Consider the following 18,806-nt stretch of genomic DNA (forward strand, 5'->3'; position numbering starts at 1 on the left):
TATCAGCGGTTTGAATTACGTCCTGCTAAGCCATGTGTCCAAATCTCGGGCACAACTACTACTTCGACAATTAATGGTTAAATTTATAACTCGATGGTCGAGTTAAGGGAATTGATCATTGGGTTGATCAACGGAGTCTCAATGTAAATGTATAGTCTACCTGATGTTGCTAATGAATGGCTTGGTTGTAGAGGTCAAGTAATGGATTCCAACATTGAGTGGCAGGACTTGATAAATGGTGGATCTTGTGATCCTGGTTTGTGAATTCATAATTCGCTAGACTCGTCTATCTTGGATAACAATGGATGGATAGGTTGATCTATGGATGGGAATTGTTTTCAATGGATGGATTTAGGCTAGGATGAACGTGAAGGTTCACTTAGGCTAGGCTTGCATTTATACTAATTAGATTACATCGTAACACTCGAGTATTGGAAGGTACGGGGTGTTATACATGTAAACAAAACAAAGGAGCACTTAAGACAATAGTGAAGTAAGGAAAACAAGTAGAACTAAGCCATACTTCGCAGGCCTTTTAGGGTCTAAGTTGATGAAATATTAAAGAAACAAAAATAGAATAAAAGCATGAGTGCATACGTTTTAAGTGTGTAGGGAATGTGCAAAATAAAATATGGGTTTATTTAAGATGTGAGAAGGAAAATGGAAAATCAAACACTCTTTTTTTCTTTAACAAAAGACGTGGTTGAACGTCTCAAATTTTGACCCTACTCGTTGAATTTAGCATTGTTAGTTGCTTTTGACTTTTTAGTTAAGAGAGAGGAGGATAGAAAGTATTTATCATTGCAGTAGAGGTTCAATATGTGTTTGACTACAAGTATTTTTGGAGCAAAAGGATTTCATTGCAGTGATCGATCTCGAGAATTTTTTTGGGCAACGTTTCTATAGTCATCTGTTTCCTCAAAAGTTCATTGTCCCTCAAAATGCTCTCTCTCTATATTTATATATTTCACTCCCTTCTCTCTAACCTCCTTTTCTGCCTCCTCAAGGAGTTGCTTAAATAGGCGAATGGTGCCACATGCATCATGATTAGATAGAGTTGTTGGAGTGTCATCGGACTACCACTGTGACCATGATTGGTTGTTGTTACGGCCCATAGTAATATGGAAGCAGGAGGATAGGTTAGCCTGGACACGGTGATCAGGCTACCGCATCCATGGATACGGATTTCCCACCACCATATCTAGGCAAGGATCTAGGTGAACCCGGATTGGTACTCCCTCATCTATTTTTTCACCTGTATGCCATGATCTAAGCCAATCCGACTCGCACAGCAGCTACCTTCAAGGCATATTTTTAACTGTACAAACTGCCTCAGTTGGTTGTTACTGAAGCCAATGAAGGGGTTCAGGTTTTATCTATGGTGGGGTGTCTGTAAGATCACATCATAGAAAAGAGTGTTGATTGAATGTGTACCATTAAAAATTTTATAGGGATCATTGTATTGTTTATTTGCCGTCCAACCTGTTGATAAGGCCATGCTGATCAAGATGAAGGGAAAACACAAAAATCATTTTGATTCAAAACTTTTTTGGCCCCAACAAGTTTTCGACGATAAGCATTCAATTCCTACTTTTTTCTATAGTGTGGTCCACCCAAGATTAAGATCTATTTCATTCATGGGCTCATGACCTAAAATAAGTTGACAAAATGAATGACCAGTGTGGATAAAACACATACATCATAGTGGGTCCATGCAAAGCTTTTGACATCGGCTAGCATGCTAGGTTTGGGGTCAGTAGCCATACCACATCCAATCAGGTGAGGCAGGGTTAATAGTTTAGTGGGTCAGCCCTTGATCTTGGCCTCACCTCAGTATATGTGGTATATATCCACATAGTCCTACCTTTTTGTCGACCCATTTTAAGGCATGGTCCCAAAATTAAGTCACATTGAAAATGATCCATTAAAACTTCCCAGGGCCCATAAAATTATTGGATTAAGCTATTATTTTTGTTCTCCCTTCATTTAAGCCAGTGTGAGGTTATAAACAGGTTCGATGGCAAATAACACTACAAGAAAAGGCTACATTGTCAGCACATTCTTGATGGTGGCCTACATGCACCACCGACAGTTCGTATGGCTGCCTGTAGTTAAAAGAAATGAGCATCCCAAAAATCATTTTTGTCAGTTTGGAGTAACATTTTCCAGTAACAAAATTAGCCGTCGAAGAAGGTACTAATAAAAAACAAAAAAGAAAACCCTAGAACCCCCCAAAAAAAAAAAAAAAGAAAAGAAAAAGAAAATAGAAAAAAACTGACAACCTCTTTTTCTCTCTACGCCTCCCCCATTCTCTCTGTCTCTCTCTCTCTCTCTCTCTTACTTTAAATGTTGGAGGAGAGAGCTCCCCTTTGGATTCACAGATCTCAACGAGCTCATGTTTTCAATGATAGACCCATTCGATTCTCACGCTTGCATCAGATTTAAGGTTTCTTTTAATAATGTTCCCCGTTTTATCGATTTAGGGTAAGAGAGAACATGTGTCTTTCGATCTCATCTTCCTGCATTATGAGGTTAAGGTTTCATTGAACTCTATTGTCACGCCTCGAAAATTGGCACCCGAGTACGGAGACTCCGATCTGAAGTTCCCGGGTGTGAACCTAGCAAAAATACAAGTGGGTGAGTTCCCCCGTGCCTGCGTAGTCCGGTTAATGTTCACCAATCGGAGTAGTTCTAAATCAGCAGCATGAAAAGTTATGCAGAGATAACTAAGCCCAGAAATATATGCCTAATATCTAAAATTTACAATTCCAATAGTGTTGTCTGCCTGAATGAGAATTATACAAGCCACAATATATATACCCAAAATGATTAAAGTGTAAGGTTTTTAGTTTTTTGCCCAATTCTCCAAACCATAACGGCAATGGTGCAAGCCAATCTAGGCCTATTCGTCTGAGATCTCGATAGTACTTACATCGATAATATTGCCTGATTGGTATTTTAAAACACCGTTCTAGGTGGGGAGTAAGTAGCTAACTTAATGGTTCCATTAGTTCTAAGTTACATATATTATAGACTCGATCAGCACAAGTAATGATAACATTACAAAACAAACAATTCCTAAGTTAAATGCATGGATCACATAATGATATGCTCAATGGTTAGCCCCCAGCACAACCAACAGTGTTTAATAGGATGAATTTCTGGGATCAACAATACCAGTATAGAACCACATCAACGCTATTGCTAGCAAAGACATCAATGTATGTGCAATGGTTGGCCCGCAACATAATCCAATAATATAATGATATGCATGATTAACCAAATAGTCATTACTTTCAGTTCAAACAGCATGTTGACGAAGTTAGGACACTATCATTCTATTAATAGTCATTAAATGGATTCACATAGCTCGTGGCAGCACCTCACCAGTATCCATGATCCAAATTTAGGTTCATCACCCAATAGTCCATACAACTCAGTCGGGTTAATATTAGGGTTTGTTGTTCAAAGAAAATCACATTTAGCGTGAAGGTTGTCACCTGCACCCCGAATGTGGAGAACGCGCACCACCCAAAGTATTAACAACATGGAAGGGTCGTGATATTCATGTGCTTGGTAGTCACTATGGAGAAGCTCGTCACCCAATTTTTTATCTACGTGGCAGACACGTCATCCTAGCGTAGGCCGATAGCTCAGATACAGTGTGTTATACCACCATACCTGGCTAATGAGTCGTATCAGCTCACATAGCTCGTGGCAGCACCTCACCAGTATCCGTGATCCAAATTTAGGTTCATCACCCAATAGTCCATACAACTCAGTCGGGTTAATATTAGGGTTTGTTGTCCAAAGAAAATCACATTTAGCGTGAAGGTTGTCACCTGCACCCCGAATGTGGAGAATGCGCACCACCCAAAGTATTAACAACATGAAAGGGTCATGATATTCATTTGTGCTTGGTGGTCACTATGGAGAAGCTCGTCACCCAATTTTTTGTCTACGTGGTAGACACGTCATCCCAGCATAGGCCGATAGCTCAGATACAGTGTCTTATACCATCGTGCCTGGCTCATGAGTCGTATCAGCTCCCTTGAGCTAAAGATTAGGAACATACATCACAGTGGGCTCCACAATGAGGCATCCACCCCCTCTATCCACCTAAGCCGTGACCTAGCTAGAGACGGATGGTCCTGTCAGGTTCTCTATTGGCCCACTGCGATGTATATCTTTCTATCTACGCCCTTCATCTATTTTGACGGACCATTTAGGGCATGTGATAAAACAATACATCATGGTGGGCCCACATAGCCTTTTCATAGGACGATCCATCTCTAGCTAGGTGTTGGTGGTAGAACCCAATCCTCTTCCGCGTATTAAATTGTTCATCCATTTTGCCTGCTCATTGTAGGGTATGGTCCAAAAGATGAAGCAAATCTTAGGTGGACTACATCACAAGAAAACATCAGTGATTGAATGCCCGCTATTAATAACTTTCAAAGGTCGTACATAATGTTTACACAACAAGAAAAATTAACTTTATCAGCGGTCAAAAGGGGCAGTAAATGGCAAAAAAAGTGCTGAGAAAGCTTTTACCAGTGATTAAACAAGCGCTGAAAAATGGGTGCGTCAGCATAGGATTTATTGACGATTATCATCCATTACCGGCGTTTTTGCTAGTTGCTATGATCGAGTGGACTTTTTCGGCACCTATTCTACTTTTACCAGTGCCTCTGGTGGCCGTTGGTAATCGCTGAAAAAGCACCCGCGAAAGTTTAAAAAAAAACACCGGCAAAAGTCTATCCAAGCACCTGTAAAAGTATTCGAAAGCATAGTTTCTAGCCATATTTAATTACGGAAAAAGAGCCGATAAAAGTTTCTCCAAACATCGGTAAAAGTCTTTGGAATGATTAGAGAGGCATCGATTAAAAGCCATGCAATCCACGACGGAGTCCAGTGTGTGTGTGTGTGTGTGTGTGTGTGTGTGTGTGTAATATATATATATATATATATATATATATATATATATATATATAGGGAAATGCTCACCTGCGCACCAGTTCGCACGGAACTGGTGCAAACTTTTTTGAGAACCCATCATACGTGATGTGGATCCAAAATCTAAACCGTTCATGTGAAGCAGCACCTCGTGAAACCCCCTGAGCCCAAGTTTTACTTTGATCTAAAACTTTGATGGGCCATGAAAAATGAAAACAATTTCCTCCCTTGATTTGCATTTCTCTTTTCTATGGCCCACTAGAATTTTAGATCAGGGTGAAAATTCGTCGCATGGGGTTTCATGGGATTCCGCATCACATGGACCGTTTAGATTAGACACCCATGACACATGTGCAAAGGTGGGCACGTGCGCAATTGTGCAGGTGAGCATGACTCTCTCTCTCTCTCTCTCTCTCTCTCTCTCTCTCTCTCTCTCTCTCTCTCTCTCTATATATATATATATATATATATATATATATATATAAAATTCAATTAGAAGCTGTATTATTATTTTTTAATATTTGAAACCTATTGTAATACAATTAAAACTGAATATTCAATAAAAATCATATTACTTTACAATTAAAAAAATATATTTAATATTTACAACAATAAGTTAAAAATGGTCTGGAATACATTAAAAAATATAAAATCCTCCATGTGGCCTACTCTTAACATGACCACAACGAAACATATATGACCGGACTGGTTGCCTTTTCATCAATCCACTTCATGCATATGATTATCTAGAAACATGGATGTTAATCGGTAGTTCTGAAACATCACAAGAGATCATCTACCATCATCATCTTCTTCTCTTTTATTATTATTTTTTTTAATGTTTTTAAGATAACTGTAATTTTTTTTGAAGAAAAAAGTATCAAGATGGTGCATAATCTATAAACCTAAGACTCATCATCGATATGTTAGGAACCCACAAAAATAAAGAAGGGGAAACTAAAAATAAAGACTCATCAGCCTGTAAACCGAATATGGTAGCGCATTATTCCATAAGAACACGTGACATAATAAGTATCAATCTCGACCCTTCATCCACTTTTTTATACTCTGAAATTAATATATTTTAAAATGAATGTCCAAAAGATGATCCTACTGTTCTAATCAGCATCCTCTCAAGAGTAGTAAACAAAACCAGCTAACGGGCAACATTCATCACTTGAAAGTGAAAATGATATTTGCCTGGTTTGTATCAGATTTCAAATATAGCTCCATCACTGATAGATATCACCAGATGGACGGCTCTGATTAATGCATGGCCATGCCGCTGTGTCCAATGGAGAGATGGCTGTGCTGCATTCGTGTTCTTTAGGTTTCTTTCTAATCTGTTTATTTTGGTGGTGTTTTTTTTTTATTTTTTTTGGTTGGGGTCCACAAGCCGGCGAGCGGATAAGGTGCGGCCCCGGCCGCACTCAAGAAGGTACGCCCTTACCGTGGGGCCCACCTTGAAGGATCTATTCTATATCCACTCTGAAATGGATCCAAATCTACGGTCCATCGTATTGTTTAAGATCAAAAAAATATATCATCTTGATCCAAAACTCTTGTGGCCCACATAAAATTCTTAATGTTCATTCACCACTGTTTCATATGTTATTGGTCTACAGAAGATTTTGATTTATTTCATTTTTCTATCATGCCGTAAAATGAACTGAAAAAACGGATGGACGGTGTGGATATAGAATACATGCATCAAGGTGGGCTCCATGGTAAGGGCCGCACCGACTTGTGTGAGGATGGGTCTGCACCTGATCCGTTCCTTTCGTCAATGCTTTCTTATTTCTCGTCTTTTCAGTGATTATTTCAGCCGTCCACTTCTTCCGTGAGAAATAATAACACACTACGCGCTGTCGGTTAGCATAACATATAATCAGCCACACGTGCCAATATTTCATGAGTGAGCAGAATCCGATCCATGCAGAAGGTGGACCCCATAATGAATATCAACTGGTAAAAAAATCAGCTTGGGCCCACTTACCTGGAAGGCCATTTCGTATTGAAAACAACAGAGATTAAATCACACCCGTTGGTGATCTGATTCAAAAATTCCTTGCCTGACAAGTGGAGAATCTTGACTTTCAAGACAGGAATTTTCAAGGTGGTGCCTAGTTTTTCACGGCACGGATGCTATGGAGGATTGTTCCTCCGCAACGTTTGTAGGGTTAGCTTATTTCACACCTTCTTTGTGGGGTCTACTGTTACAAAGGGCCCACATCACTCAGTTCATCATGTGAGCCCCCTCATGTTTTCTACGGAGTCCAAAAGATCAGGATCATCCAAGATTCACATGGCCCACACCATGTAAGATCATGTGTTCAAAAAAAATAATGCTAATGAATAAAGTTAATGGAATACACACACCCATTCTGAAACGTTTTAACCGTGGCATCCCATGCCAACTACTACCTGCGTTGGAGTAGATGTGGGTCCCACACGTGTTGAAAATTGGATTTTTAAAATTTTATTTAAATTATTTAATATTAGAATAAGAGAGTTAAAAAACTTGTTGGTTTGGTTTGCAGGCGTTGAGGCGTGACATGAGTTATTTGGTTAGAAATCGAATTTGTTTTCCTTGTACAGCATCTTAAGTGTAACAAATTTCCATATCAATCCACCTCTAGGATACAATGACTATTACACAGTTTAATTGTGCACTTACTGTACAAAGGTTTAAACCATTTGTAGTTTTAATCCAAACCAAATATACATAAACACATTTTTTTAAAACAAAACTTGATCTTCTCTCTTTCTCATCTCTTTTTTTTTAATTATTTTTTATTTTTTTATTTTTATTTTTTAAAAACACTAATTTATTTTAAAATAATTTAAAATGCAACAACATGCAGTTGAATAAGCTTATTCTCCAAACCTAGCTAGCAGTGGAATACCTCACTGGTATGTTTATAAATACTCATACCATTCCCTTATTTCCTCAAATATGAACTCATTTCAAGGTATGTGTGCAACCATGGCTCTTGGTTTACTGGTCTTGGTGATGGTGATAGGTGTGTCCGCCACTCTACCGAGCCAAGTCATCAACTGTACATCAGGTAGCAACAATTGCACCGTGACGAACAGCTACGGCACCTTCTCCGACCGGACCACTTGCCGAGTGGCAGCTGCTGTGTATCCATCAGACGAGATGGAATTGCTACATGCCGTATCGAATGCATCCATGAAAAAGCAAAAGATGAAGGTGGTGACCGTCTACTCTCACGGCATGACCAAGATCTCCTGTCCAGGTGGGCCTAGTGGGACTGGTCTTGCAATAAGCACTGAGCGGTTGAATCATGTGGCTAGCATTGACTCGGCAAGCATGCGCATAACCGTGGAGAGTGGGATAACCATGAGCAGAATCGTAGATGCCGCGGCTCAGGTGGGATTGGCGGTCTCACATTCGCCCTACTGGCTAGGACTTACCTTGGGTGGTGTATTGAGTACAGGAGGACATGGGAGTTCGTTGTTTGGAAAGGGATCAGCTGTTCATGAGTATGTTGTGGGTATGAGGCTTGTTGTTCCGAATCCTGAGCCTATCAACGGCTACTATGCGAGGATTGTGGACCTTGGAGAAGATGACCCTGACCTCTTAGCAGCTAAAGTGTCTTTGGGTGTGCTGGGAGTCATTTCTCAGGTACGATCTTATACTATTCTATTTCTGATGGAAACGGATTGCCTGTGTGAGCCCCACTGTGATGTGTATCAAACATCAACACCGTGCATTTGATGGGTCCCCTTTAGGTTATGGGATATCCCAAAAATCAACTATATACGAAACTCAGGTGGGCCATACCATCTAAAATTATGTGAAGACATGGTTAAAATATATACAAGCACTTGGTGGGGCCCAACTGAGTTCTAGATGCTGCTGAAACTTGGTCTAACCCCTCATCCAAGTGGGACACATACAATGGATGGGCTGGATTTGTGAACCACATCTCGGTGGCCTCATTAAATGATTATGAATGTTTCTATAGGAGGGTAACCCCTCTCAACTCTTGTATGTGGTGTGGCCCACCCAAGTCATGGATTGACTTGATTTTTAAGCCCGTGGCCTCCATGGTACATCTGACTGATGGGGTAGATGTTCGGCGTGCATCACGGTGGGGGCTGTGTGAGGTCGACCTCATTGTACCATTTCTCTATCTCCCTCTGAATATATATATATATATATATATATATAAAAGCTTGATCCAAAACTTTTGTGGCCCCAATAAATTCTCAACAGTGGGTGTTCAATTCTTACTATTTTTTGTGGTGTGGTCCACTTGACTTTTGGATCAGCATAAGCGTTGGGATCATCCCCTGAAAGGAGGGGCCAAAACAGGTGGATGGAATGGATAAAACACATACACCGTGGGCCTTATGGAGTTTGTTCCCCATCGTGCCACATGGGTATCCCTGTGGTGGCTGCGGCAGGCAACCCGCTGCCATCTCTGATGGGAGGAGAACGTGGCTAATTAGGTGCAGCCCCTGTTCGGCACTGAAGGTGGGCCCCCCTTGATGTATGTATTGCATATCCACTCTGACCATTCATCTTGCCAGCTCACTTTAGGGCAATCCCCAAAAAAAGAAGCAGATCCAAATCTCAGACATGGGCCACGTTCATTCGTGCCCTAAAATGAGCTGGAAAAATGGATGGATAGCGTGGATAAGCAATGTATACATCAAAGCGGCCCATGGTCAAGGCCGGAGGCAGCAGCCACACCTAATATGCTCCTAGAAGAGAAATGTTTACGTAAGTGTGGATCATTTGTTCCCTGATCAAGGTGGACATATGATGTAGGAAGAACATGTTGAGGTCTAACACTATCTTCCTTAGGGGGTAACTATTCCGAATCCACTGAACTTCTTGGTCTCCTCATAGATATGTCTCGAATACACAAGAAAATTAAGAAAATAGAATAATTTTAGAAAATTTGTAAATTAATTGATGACTGAAATCAACCATCTTACAATCCTTTAAATAGGGATACTAAACCTTGGAAGAAGTTTTAGAATCAAACTACAACTAAAATTCTTAGGGGTGTTTGGCGCGTGGGATTGAATGGGATTAGGTGGGCGTGGGATTTCAAAACCCAGCATATGATGAGAAGTCTGTTTGGTGACGATTTGAAATCCCGGATTTTCAAAGCCTGCATTGGACACTGTGTCGAGGGAAGGGATTTGCACAATCTCTCTTGATCTTTGGGTGGAGTTGCGTCACTTCCACAGGCCTTCAGACAGCTCGAAGTGGGATTGAATGAAATCCCACCAAATCCCGGAGTTTAGGCATATATCTCCCTCGTTCCAGGCCTGCAGATAGCACGATCTTCTTTCTCATTACATCTCTTGCATTGATTTAGATGGGGGGAAATCCAACCCAAACCATACTATAAATTCGAGTGAGAGGAAGAGCAGGTTTCACCTAATGCCTCTGAATCCTTTGCAGGTAGTTGCATGTACTTCTTCTTTTCTATTTTATGATTTCCTTGATGCTTCTGCCTGATGACCCTCCTTAGCTGACCATCCGATTTTTAGGTGGCGAGTGGACCATAGTCCAGGAAGCAGTGGTGATCACGGGTCCCATTGTTGAAACATCTCTACATGCCACAGTGTTGTTTTTTAACCATCCAACATTTTGATAATGTCATGTACACCTTTTGATGACCTTCCAAGTAGACCCACATTATTCAAACATAAACCTAGAGTGGATCATTACATAACCCATTGGATTGGAACTATACCCAAACGCCACATCACCTTCAAACCCGGGATTCGTTTTAAGCCACCTCTCCATCCAAACACATTCCCATTCAAGCCAACCAACGTGGGATTGAAGACAATCCCTGACAGACCGTGATAATGACATGTTTTGAATCCCATCCCACTCAATCCCATGCGCCAAACGCCCCCTTGGAAATCGTGACTTAATATAAATAGTAAACTTACTATTTATAGTCGGTTGTGATTTCCACTAGACCTCATGGTTTTCGGCCAAAAATAGTAAGTGTCCTATTTGACTAAACAATGCTATTCTCTTAATTATTCTAAGCACTTCTCATGTTGGATGCAATTCCTAAAGCCCAACACATGAAGAGTTATAATCAAACTAAAACTTATTATAAATAGTAAAAGCAAAAATTAGACCGTCGATCTGATGGAATCTTGCAAATTCAGCACGTTGGATAATTCATTCCGATTTGCGAGATACTCCTGTTCTAAGGTTCTGACGGTCCGAATCACATCTGTCGCTGACCGGACCTTTTCTAATCCATCTCGGCCATGAAATTGTCCGTGACCAGTTCTACATCAACATCTTAGTGTGGTGAACATGGAAGATCTGCTTGATTCACAACCCTTGATTCACTATTGCACTGTGTTTTGCTTCCTGACTGAAATCTGTAGATTGATCCCAGTTTTTTACTAACACAAGATCTACACCTATCATCTGTTGTTAGTTTCAGCAATTGAGATCATTAACCTAATTATCACCGATCTATTGTTGGACTCTGATCTATTGTCTATCCATACACTATGACCAGAAGATCTAGTTATCACTGATTTGGTTATGTTGATCATCTACTATTTTTTCTAAGTCATTGTTATCTCTAAAACCAGTGTATCTGAACACTTGCTACCTGGCTGACGTAGGGATGCGTGACGAGGAGGTCGATGAAACCAACCCAAGACTTATAAAGTAGAGGGACAATCTCTCATAACGAAACAGGTCTTTATATGAGGAAACGGGATATATATACATTAGTTGAAAAGAAAAAATATGTGGAGCCTGTTAACATTTCAGAGGATTTGGAACTAGTGTTGCAGGAGTTTAAGTCGATTGTACTCGATGAACTCCCTAATAAATTACCTCACATACAAGATATACAAAACCACATGGATCCCTTCTCAGGGGCAAGTCTGGCTAATTGCCCACGTTATCATAAAGAATGCGAGATCTCGAAAGTAGAAGTTAAGGAACTGATCGATACTAGTCAAGTCATGGAAAGCATGAGTACATATATTGTGTCAGCTCAAGATCCTAATGTCAAGTACAAGAAAGGACTAATAAACATTGACGTCAGAAGTTATCTCAGAATCATGAGCATAATTCAAGGATGAATATTTTTCAAGTGGAAGAGTCTGACATAAAACATGTCACGGATATGTTCCTAGCATGGTTAGGCCAAAAGACGGTAGACCGTAAATTGACTGTAACTTTTGATTCGGGTATCGTTACAGGGTGTACAACCTATCAATCTTTATTAAAACGGGCCATCTGAGGTGAACTGATGCACAAAGTGGGTCACATTTCTACGTTTTATTAGAAAACACGCGTTTTTAATTCAAAAATGAATTTTTAGGAAAATATTACTATTTTTAGTAATTCTGAATTTTTTATTATTTTCCTATTTTTAAAGTTTTAGATTTTCTTCATTTTTAGAAATAACTTATAATTAAACTAGGACTCTTCTAGCAAAAGTTTATTTAGAATTTTTATTTTTAAAAATTAAGCTTTAAAAGAGTTTTAGTATAATTAGGATTTTTATTAAAGTTTGAAATTTGCTATTTTTGGTAATTACAAATTTTAGATTTTTTTTTTCTATATTAATGGTGTAACAAGTACGTAGATATTAGACGGTTATCAATAAAATTATTTCAAATATTTTAGAATTATTTCTATTTTCTTTTCCTCGTGGATTCGAGATTTCTCTTCAAGGAATCCAGAGAAGTTCTGTGGATTCAGGATATTTTCCCCCTTGTGGAAGACGGTGCTCGACCTCACGTCCTTCCCTGCATCACTGGTCCACTTACAGAAGCTCTGCCCAGCTCGCAATACGTGCTTGCAACTGCTGCTGGAACATGTTGGCTACCCTCTTCTTTTTACTATTTGTTGGAATGTGTTTTGTTATTGCTGCCCCCTACCAGCCAAGGTGAGCCCAAATGGTTGTGGGCCCGCTACTACTTGCCAGATTGCAGTAGATGTGATCTGCTGGATTGAATTGTTGGGTCTTGTTGCTTCTAGTTAAATGTTGGATGTTGGCCCATTGATTTGCTGGAATTTTTGCACTATCAATATGGGCTCGAATTGTTGTGGGCCCAAGTTGCAGGAGCCACGTGTTTGTTGACATTGATTTTGATGGACCATCTTCGTTTATTATCTGTTAGCCCAAATCATGTGTAGCCCATTGTTTGAAAGATTGAAGGGTGTCACTCATTTTGTGGTCCGGTTCATTGTTGGACAGGCCCAGTATGTTAGTTGTGGGCCCAGTTCCTCTTTTCTAAATGTGTTGCCACTACTCTTGGTTTGGGCCATTGAAGACTATTTTTGGGCCTGTTTTGATGTTGGTGGGCCTATTTGGCTAGTTTGATTTCCTGGTTGCTTTGATCCTGAATCTCTCTTAGCCCACTGGCCCAAATTTGTTTGTTATACGCCAGCTTGATATCTTGGGCCCATTGATTGTCTATTTTTATTTTTATGGTGCTTTTTGGACTGTGATGTAGGCTCGCCTTTTTTCTATCACTTCCTTAAATATTATAATAGTTTCTTTGTATAAGGCTCTCCTTGACAAAATATATGATATGACCAATTTTATACGGGGAGTTGATCCATTTCATTTTGGTACACGGCAGTTGGCTTTTACTTGTTTATATACTAACCAGTTGGTTCAGACTTATGTTTGAACTGGGTGGTTATCCTAACCTTATTTACTCTTAATAATTGGCTTGAATTCGTTGTTTATATTGGACAGTTGGTCCATTCTTAGTTGTGCCGGATATTAGATATGACTGTTCACATCACTCATGGTCACTAAGTGTCTACTGGCCTGAAGTTTTTCGTCATCTTGTTACCTCCACTACTAGTCACTTAGTTGCTCCTCTTATCACTGTTCGTGCCACTCCATGGCCATGTTACTTTTTATTTTATGCTTTTAAATAAATATTTTATGTATCTCTCCAATGTAAAATTTCTCCTTATAGAGCACCTCGAGTTTGAAAGAAGATGTTAGAGAAGAATTTCTTTCTTTCTTATATTTAGTTATGTTTAGTCATTGTTCCCAACTGAGCTTCATTAGAATACCTCAACTTGAGGGGGAGTATAAAAAATCAAGAGTTAAATAGGTGCTTTGTTGAATTGAATAAGCAGATTGACTTTAGTCGAATGGAGTCTCGTAGTAGGACCAGCCCATGTTGGGCCTTGTTTGGGCGAACATGGCCACATCTGCAGGCTATAACATTATAAAAAGGCTTTAAGATTAGAGTATATCATATACTCTACATCCTCTCTTCTCCTACATTGCAAGCTCATGTCTTCACCCTCTCTCTACTTATCTGTATTTTTCTCTACCATTGTTGCACATAAGCCCATATATAAGATCACCAACAATCACAAAATCATGTCCAAATTAAGCTCATCATCGAAATACAGTCTAGATTTCACCATGTGATGTCCATGAATTGTTTTGATTAGATCTTCGTTATCAAGTCATCCTTTGGTCAATCTGAGTTGTTGAATGTTTTCAGTAATAGATAATAGGATAAATACAATGAAGAATATTGAGATAAGGGAGAGAGAAGATCATATAAGGATCAGCCCTATTCCATCCAAACTCCATATCCTCTCTATCCCCCACTTTTTATAAAGAACGCATATTCTAATTAAATACATGATTTCTCAAAGAAAAAAAATAGAAAGGGAGGAATAATATTTCTTGTCCATTAAAGTCACCTCTAGATAATCTAAATTCTTAATTGTATCATGTAGCCATCTTAACCATAAATCAGATGGTTGATCAAATCTTCTTCACTAATACGAGCCCACCCATCCATGACTTTCACCCACATGGTGATTTAATCAACTTGGAAAATGTGGTGCAGGTGACGCTTCAACTAGAGCCCATGTTCAAGCGCTCCATCACCAACAGGGTCTCACTGGATGCAGATTTTGAAAACACCATTGCTACGTTCGGTGAGACCACTGAGTACGGCGACATCACTTGGTATCCTTCACAAGCTAAGGTAGTATACCGAGATGACTTTCGTGTTCACACAAGCATAGCCGGAGATGGCAATAATGATTTATTCCCGCTACAACTATCGCTGCTCGTCGAGTCGACTCGTGCAGTAGGTTAGTATTTGTGGATTGATGATGTGATTTTTTGAGTGAGAATAGGTTGAAGAAGCCATTTCATAGCACACTTATGTAATATTCAGGCCATTATTTAGGTAGGTCATTTTGTGACCATGCCATAGCACCAAAAAATGGGGTGGATAATCTCATCAGATGGACCACATGTTCATGTGGAATATCAGCATGAAAATGGACCAATGTGGCCTGTGTTAAACTTACATTTGTGCTCCACCTGATGAGTAGGCCAGTCTGTTTTTGAACGAGCACATGTAACGGTCTCTGGGATATTGCGTATGGTGGTCAGAACCTTTGATTTGTGACCACCATTGAAATAGCTGTGCCATAACCAAGAAAACCAGGCGATCAGACTCATCCTATCAGTGACCATAAAAGGTATAACTATGCACAAATCACAACAATCAGATGGCTATAGTTGTTTTCTTCCGTTTTTAATGTCTAGCATAGTTTGTGGCTATATGATAGGTGTGGTCGGAAATCTTTTTGTTGGGACCTACCCGAATGGCTGTAAATCCTTTTATGTGAATGAAATCCACGTGGCATGAGTCCACTTCCAAAAAAAAAAAAAGATGGCTATAGTTGTCCAATCGCTCTGATACTTGGACTATGGCACATCTATGAGGTGGCCCACAAGAACTAGCATTGTAGTAGTATTAAACATTGATCTTTTCTCTAACCATTTTAGAGGAAACATTCGAAGCGACGGGAAATTCCAAAGGAAAATGTTTATTGTCCAAAATTCAAGTAACGGCGGCACTCCAGGGGGGCGGGGCACTAAAGAACGGTGGGAATTTACTGGGTTTCACAGGCTATCCAGTGATTGGGAATCAGAGCAAGATGCAGGGCTCAGGTTTGTACATTTGTTTCATTCAAATTCTTCCTTGTGCGGTTGTGCCCTGGTAAGACTGTTATCACTTCTGAAAACATGAGGGCGTCTTTGCATATCATGATAATTGCATGGGTGTGGGTATCAGTGGTTCAAATTCTTCATAAGTTTCTAGTAGTTGAATTCCTATGTGGGACCCAAGTTGTCCCAACGAGGATGCATCCAAACAATCCACACCGTAGGACCTAAAATTATCTGTGATCGGGCCATTATAGCCATGCAATTAAAGGACTTTTATAAAATGCCACCCATTTTTTGGTTTAATTAGATAGTATCACCTATATTTTTAGATGTCGCTTTATTTTAGCACTTTCTATCAAACCTAAGAAACCATCATTAGCTAACAAAATGGTAGAATAACAAACTAACCCAAAAAAAAAAAAAAAAAACCATCATTAGCCTGTTTCTAAAAATGACAACAGCATCCTTAAAGTAATATTCATGAACATAATTCAGGCCATTCCATTCGAAAACATTAGGCAGCTCTCTATATCTAAACTGTTTAATAGTACGTTGCTAGTAATTTATATGATTCAAAAGTAGGTGGACAGCTATTTGAATCATTTAAAAGTATGTGAACATAGATATAGACCTTTCCAAGATGGAAGTAGGGATGTAGATTGTTCAAGAGTACGTGGACAATATAGGGTTCGGTCCATCCATCCTTTCATCAAATATGCAAATATATGACCATTTTGAAAGAGTATTTTCATCCAATGACATTCCTTCTTTCGCTTTTTTATTTATAAAAAAAATAAAAATAGTAGAATAAAGAGACCCATCAAAATGTGGGTGCTGATATCTTAATAAAAAATAAATAAATATATAAACAAATAAATAAAAATAAACAAAAAACCTTTTGGGTGGTTCCTTGGTAATTATGCATAAAAATGGCTGGCATTTCATACATACATAAATAAATAAATAAAAACCCTAAAAATGAAAAGGACTTGAATCCGGTGATATTTGCTCCATGCAACCAAAGTGGAACCCTCCTATAATTGGACCATTCTCACCTTCCCATTTTACAGGACTTTATTTGATCAATGGCTGTGATTCACCCTACTACGGTGATACATGGACCATCTGGTGGGACCCTCCTATTCAATTGTACATTGTGATCACAGGTGGGCCCACTTGAACCCTATATAACACACTGTAATGAGGTACGATAACAAATCATGCTAGCTAGACCACAGCAACTTGCTTCCACACACCATTTTTTTCATTGATAATATGCTTCTCTTAATCAGAATCTTGCATGAAGGGCACTGATGATGAACTACTCACTGCTTGTCAATGGGACCCACAAATCAAAGGGCGGTTCTTTCATCAAACTGCCTTTAGCATACCTTTAGCCAACGTGACTTCCTTCTTCGTCGACGTGAAGAAACTAAGAGACATGGATCCCACTGCTCTCTGCGGTGCTGAATTGTACGGCGGATTCTTAACAAGGTTTGTTCGGGAATCTACAGCGTATCTCGGGAAGACGACTGATTCATTCCAGATAGACATGACCTATTACCGATCCCGCGACCCAAATGAGCCTCGGCTTCATGAAGATGTGTTTGAAGAGATCGAGCAAATGGCATTTTTCAAATACAATGGACTTCCTCATTGGGGGAAGAATAGGAACGTTGGTTTTCACGGGGTGAGAGATAAGTTAGGGCCGAAAGGGGATATGTTTATACAAGTGATGGAGAGGTATGATCCAGATGGTTTGTTTTCTTCTGAATGGACGGATGGGATCTTAGGATTGCGTGGGGCTGGAGTGTTGATCGAGAAGAATGGCTGTGCACTTGAAGGATTGTGTATATGCTCGATGCATGAACATTGTGCACCACACAAGGGCTACTATTGTCGTCAGGGGCATGTATTTACTGAAGCTCGTGTGTGTCGGAAAATCGACATCTCTCAGGCTAATCGAATGGATGATGCTTGCTGGGACCATGCGGATGACCTGTCACGTGTGTGGGACATCTGAGCCGTGAACGGGATGGTTCATCCGTGAAGATTATCTGGGCCAATGTTTACGACGAATGTGTTATAATAAATGTGTGACCCACCTTATGATTCAGCAGTCTTAATTTTGTGCCTGACCTCTTACCTGGTGTGGCCCACTTGATGCACCGTCGGATGTTCCATGCACATGCCAGGTTAGCATGTCAGGCAAAAATATATATATCTATTTTACAGTATGTTAATCATTCACTACTTTCCTTGCGAGGCATATTGGGGTGTGTGTGTGTGTGTGTGTGTGTGTGTAACTATCATTAAAAGTAGGATTGTTATATGTTCCCCTATAGGAATTGACCAAGGGAAGTTGGCATATGAGGATGAGATTAAATATACTAGTATGTTTGGGTTAGATGAACGAATTATCATAAAAATTTGTTCTTCGTCGTCGATTGGTGTTTTCATTCTGACAGTCATGGCTCTCCATCTTCCAATGCGGGCACACAATTACTCATCGCTTCTTTGCCTGAGTTCGTCTAGGTTTGCTCTCCTAGGTGCCACATTTAAGTTATAGGCAAAGTGATCCACGAAGGCTTGGGAAAGATCTTCCCATGTCTTGATTTTGTGATAATCCAAAGCCATATACTAGTTGAGTGCATCCCCTTTCTGGGATTTCTGAAATAGTCATATTAGGGCTCAGTCAGCTCCTGTAAAGCATCAAGCTCGCCGAAGAAAGCTTTGAGGTGCACGGTGGGACATCTCGCTCCATCATACTTTTAAAATTTTGGCATCTCAAAGTTGATGCATATCCTGGCATTGGGGAAGGGATAAAGATCCCTAAACGTAATGGAAGTGAGTTCCACC

The 18,806-nt window shown here is 39.8% G+C and overlaps 1 protein-coding gene across 1 annotated transcript; it reads left to right on the forward strand.

The window, feature by feature from the left end:
- The first annotated feature begins 7,906 nt into the window (after nt 1-7,906).
- LOC131237564 (L-gulonolactone oxidase 2-like) lies at nt 7,907-18,216 on the forward strand. The gene is made up of 4 exons (XM_058235395.1): nt 7,907-8,605; nt 14,830-15,079; nt 15,786-15,950; nt 17,240-18,216. Exons 1-4 carry the CDS (start codon nt 7,913-7,915, stop codon nt 17,968-17,970), a joined length of 1,839 nt encoding a protein of 612 aa, XP_058091378.1. The 5' UTR covers nt 7,907-7,912; the 3' UTR covers nt 17,971-18,216.
- Nucleotides 18,217-18,806: the final 590 nt, after the last annotated feature.

Source organism: Magnolia sinica, chromosome 2 (genome assembly GCF_029962835.1).
Source record: "Magnolia sinica isolate HGM2019 chromosome 2, MsV1, whole genome shotgun sequence".
Taxonomy (NCBI): domain Eukaryota; kingdom Viridiplantae; phylum Streptophyta; class Magnoliopsida; order Magnoliales; family Magnoliaceae; genus Magnolia; species Magnolia sinica.